Consider the following 3,447-nt stretch of genomic DNA (forward strand, 5'->3'; position numbering starts at 1 on the left):
CCCGTTTTTGGATCCCATTCGTTGCGCTCGGTATTGTGGGGCTGAGTACTGAGTTCGTTCCATATTCGGTTGACGAGCAACCGACAACCAGCATTGCGTTTACCGCAGCTGCTTCTCACCCTTCAACGCTATCAACTTCATCTCCTTCTTCACCAACTCTTCCACCAGTAACTGCTACAGCATCTCCACCGACTGCATCTACTAAAAAGAGGGTGTTTCTCTCCCCCAGTCCCCAACTCATGGGAATTTGGGGCAAAATTATGCCGCCCTCTCAAAAGATCCGCAAATGAGGAGGAGCGTTACTCTATCAATCTCTACCATATACAATTTGTTGTCCTGGCCGGTGGAGATATAGGCTCTCTCGGGAGAGTGCTTGTTAAACAACGCTATGCACAACACCGCAGCGGTACACTCTTTATTTTCTTTGTCATTTTTCTATCTTTGATTTAGTAATATATTGAGTTTTGCCTTTCTTCTTTTGCAGGCCAATTTCCTTGCTTTCGAGGGCCTCCAGAGGATGATTCGGGAAAAAGAAGAATTTACCTCCGGGCGAGATCAACTTTTGGTCGAGCGGGATCAACTTTTGGTCGAGCGGGACCAAACTGTTGCCCGCCTCTCAGAACTGGAAGCCAAAGCTATTGAGGTTGTTGTGTTGGAGGCTCATTTGCAGTAGAGCGAGCAAGAAGTAAAGACCCTTAGCCAAGAGATCGCCCCGCTGAGGATTCAATTTGAAGAGGCTAGGGCCACATGAGCTGAAGTTCATAGTGTCGTTCTTGCTGCATCCGATCGCGAGGCTGCCTCCTATGAAAGATTGACCAATTTGGAGGCAGCCTTGAACTCTAAAACTGAAAAGCTTGCTGCTGTCGGGGTGAAATATGCCCAATTGGAGGAGAATTATAAGAAGACCATTGAGCATAATAGAATTTTCAGCTCTACTATCTACGAACTCGATGTTAGCCTCAAGTTCGTTAGATTCGCCCGGGAAAACCTTTCTGTTGAGGTCAACTCAAGTGCCGAGCGGCTTCTCTTGTTGTTGAAAAATATATTTTATGTACAACATGAGGAGAAAACTTTGGAAGAGGCTAAAGCTGGTGTCATTGACTTTGATGCTGAAATTGCTAAAGCCCGTGAGCTGGAGTCAACTGCTAAAAGGGGTCTCCCGGCGGGACCTGATGCTTCTGATTTTTTTGGTTCCAGTTCCAAGTCCCCGGGAACTGAAGAGGAACTGGAGGGAGAAGATGTTGAAGGCCAAAATTATGAGATCAAGAAATTGAGCAGACAGCGGATCTACCCACTTCCTCTCGGGGCGTGTATGCTTCTCTTCCTCCGGGTTCCGGAGATCCAACAGTTTAGTTTTTTATTTTTTTCCCCCAACTTTTGTACCTATGCCATTTTGGCACATTTATTGTGAATAAAAATATCTTTTGCTCAAGTATTACATGAGTCTTTTTGTGTTCTTTTGTTTGAACATTTATGCAAGTTTTAATCTTTGCGTTCTTTCTTGCAAAGCTTTGGGTGTACTTTCCCCTGAAAGCATTTGGATTTCGGGCATAAGTTCTTCCGGAATCAACCCTTTATCGTAAGATTTTTTATAAGAGAGGGCCCTCTTATATTTACGGTGCTCTTTAAGAGGACGTCTCCTGCTCATTCCGGCACTAGCATTTGAAGTACTTGTTTAACTTTCAAATGACAAAATCAAATCATCGTTCAGACAATAAACAAGATAGAAATAAGAGGGCTTTACTTTATTCCTTCTATTTTAAAAAAATACATAAGCATTCGTTATGCTAAAAAGACATTGCCATTTCTTGTGGCTAATTTGTACAATTTGTTTCTACGGGGCTGGTCGCGTAGTCCCAAGTCCCGATGATATATATAACTATGCTTCCGGTCGACGTGGTAGTCATTGTTGATGTATCCTCATATCATTCCTCCCCAGTGTTCGAATGCGAAGAATGAGAATTTGAAGCTATTGAGCGAAAGACTATCTAGCAATCCCTTACTGGTTTGCACTTGTGAACGGTCGAGTAACCTTTGCTTGATAGCAAACTTAACTTTCCGGTGGGAATTTTGCTATTGAGCCAAAGATTACCTAACCATTCTGGAGTGGTTCTTCGCTTGTGTGCCTTGCTATTAAAAGGTCTTATTGCTGCTGCGAAAACCTTCTTCGTAGTATGCTTTTCGTTGCTGTCTCATTAAAAACTTTGCCAGAAAAACCCAATTGGGACAAAAATTGGATGAAGGGAAAAAGAGTGGTGCATATACCTTTAATACATGAGACGTTCATCAACAATAATATCTCTTTAGGTGTGCCACATTCCAGTTGCTTGGTAACTTTTCTCCATCTTGATTCTCCAACTCGTACGAACCTTTCCCGGTGATAGTTGAAACCTGGTAGAGGCCTTCCCATGTTGGACCTAGCTTCCCTGCGTTGAGTTCCCGGGTGTTTTGAGTTACTTTCCTTAGAACCAAGTCTCCCACTTTAAAATAACGGAGGTTGGCTCTTCGATTATAATATCTTTCTATTCTCTTTTTTTGAGATGTCGTCTTTATATGCGCCAAGTCCCTATGCTCATCGATTAGCTCCAAATTGACTAACATTGCTTCGTTGTTTGCCTCTTCATTTGCCTGGAAATATCTCAAAGTAGGTTCCCCTACTTCCACCAGGATCAAGGCTTTTGTTCCGTACACAAGGGAGAAAGGAGTCTCTCCTGTGCTCGATTTGGCCGTTGTTTGGTACGCACATAGCACTCCTAGCAGTTCCTCGGGCCATTTTCCTTTGGCTACTTCCAATCTTTTTTTGAGATTTTGTATGATCACTTTGTTTGTTGACTCTACTTGGCCATTTGCGCTTGGATGATACGGTGAAGATGTGATCCTTTTGATTTTCAAGTCTTCAAGGAACTTCGTGATCTTTGCACCTATAAATTGTGGCATGTTATCGCAAGTTATTTATTTTGGTATTGCAACTCTGCAAATTATGTTCTCCTATAATAAATCCACCACTTCACATTCGCCGATCTTCTAATGAGGATATGCTTGAACCCACTTAAAAAAATAGTCAGTTAAAATTAAAAGAAATCTTACCTTACTAGGTGCTGGCGGCAGTGGTCCAACGATATGCATCCCCCACTTCATGAACGACCATGGATACAAAGTTGAGTGTAATGGTTCTGCTGGTTGATGTACCAGTGGTGCGTAGTGTTGACACTTGTCATATTTTTGTATGAAAGCTTTAGCGTCTTATTCCATTCGGGGCCAATAGTATCCCGCCCTTACCAATTTTAGTACTAAGGAGTCTGTGCCTGAATGATTTTCACATATCCCTTCGTGGACTTCTCGCATAACATATTTAGCTTCGGAAGTTCCCAAGCATCGGGCCAATGGGCCTTGGAAAGACCTCATGTACAATTGGATTCCTTTGAAGCTATATCGTGCTGCTTTGGC

General features: G+C 42.8%; 1 protein-coding gene across 1 annotated transcript; it reads right to left on the bottom strand.

The window, feature by feature from the left end:
* Positions 1-2,286: 2,286 nt before the first annotated feature.
* LOC138909252 (uncharacterized) lies at positions 2,287-2,937 on the bottom strand. The gene has a single exon (XM_070200438.1). It carries the CDS (start codon positions 2,935-2,937, stop codon positions 2,287-2,289), a length of 651 nt encoding a protein of 216 aa, XP_070056539.1.
* Between the last annotated feature and the right edge of the window lie 510 nt (positions 2,938-3,447).

This window comes from Nicotiana tomentosiformis, chromosome 4 (assembly GCF_000390325.3).
Source record: "Nicotiana tomentosiformis chromosome 4, ASM39032v3, whole genome shotgun sequence".
NCBI lineage: Eukaryota > Viridiplantae > Streptophyta > Magnoliopsida > Solanales > Solanaceae > Nicotiana > Nicotiana tomentosiformis.

What these genes read in the sequence shown, in the direction of transcription:
- LOC138909252 (XM_070200438.1), bottom strand. Translation starts at nt 2,937, where the DNA reads ATGCCACAATTTATAGGTGCAAAGATCACGAAGTTCCTTGAAGACTTG.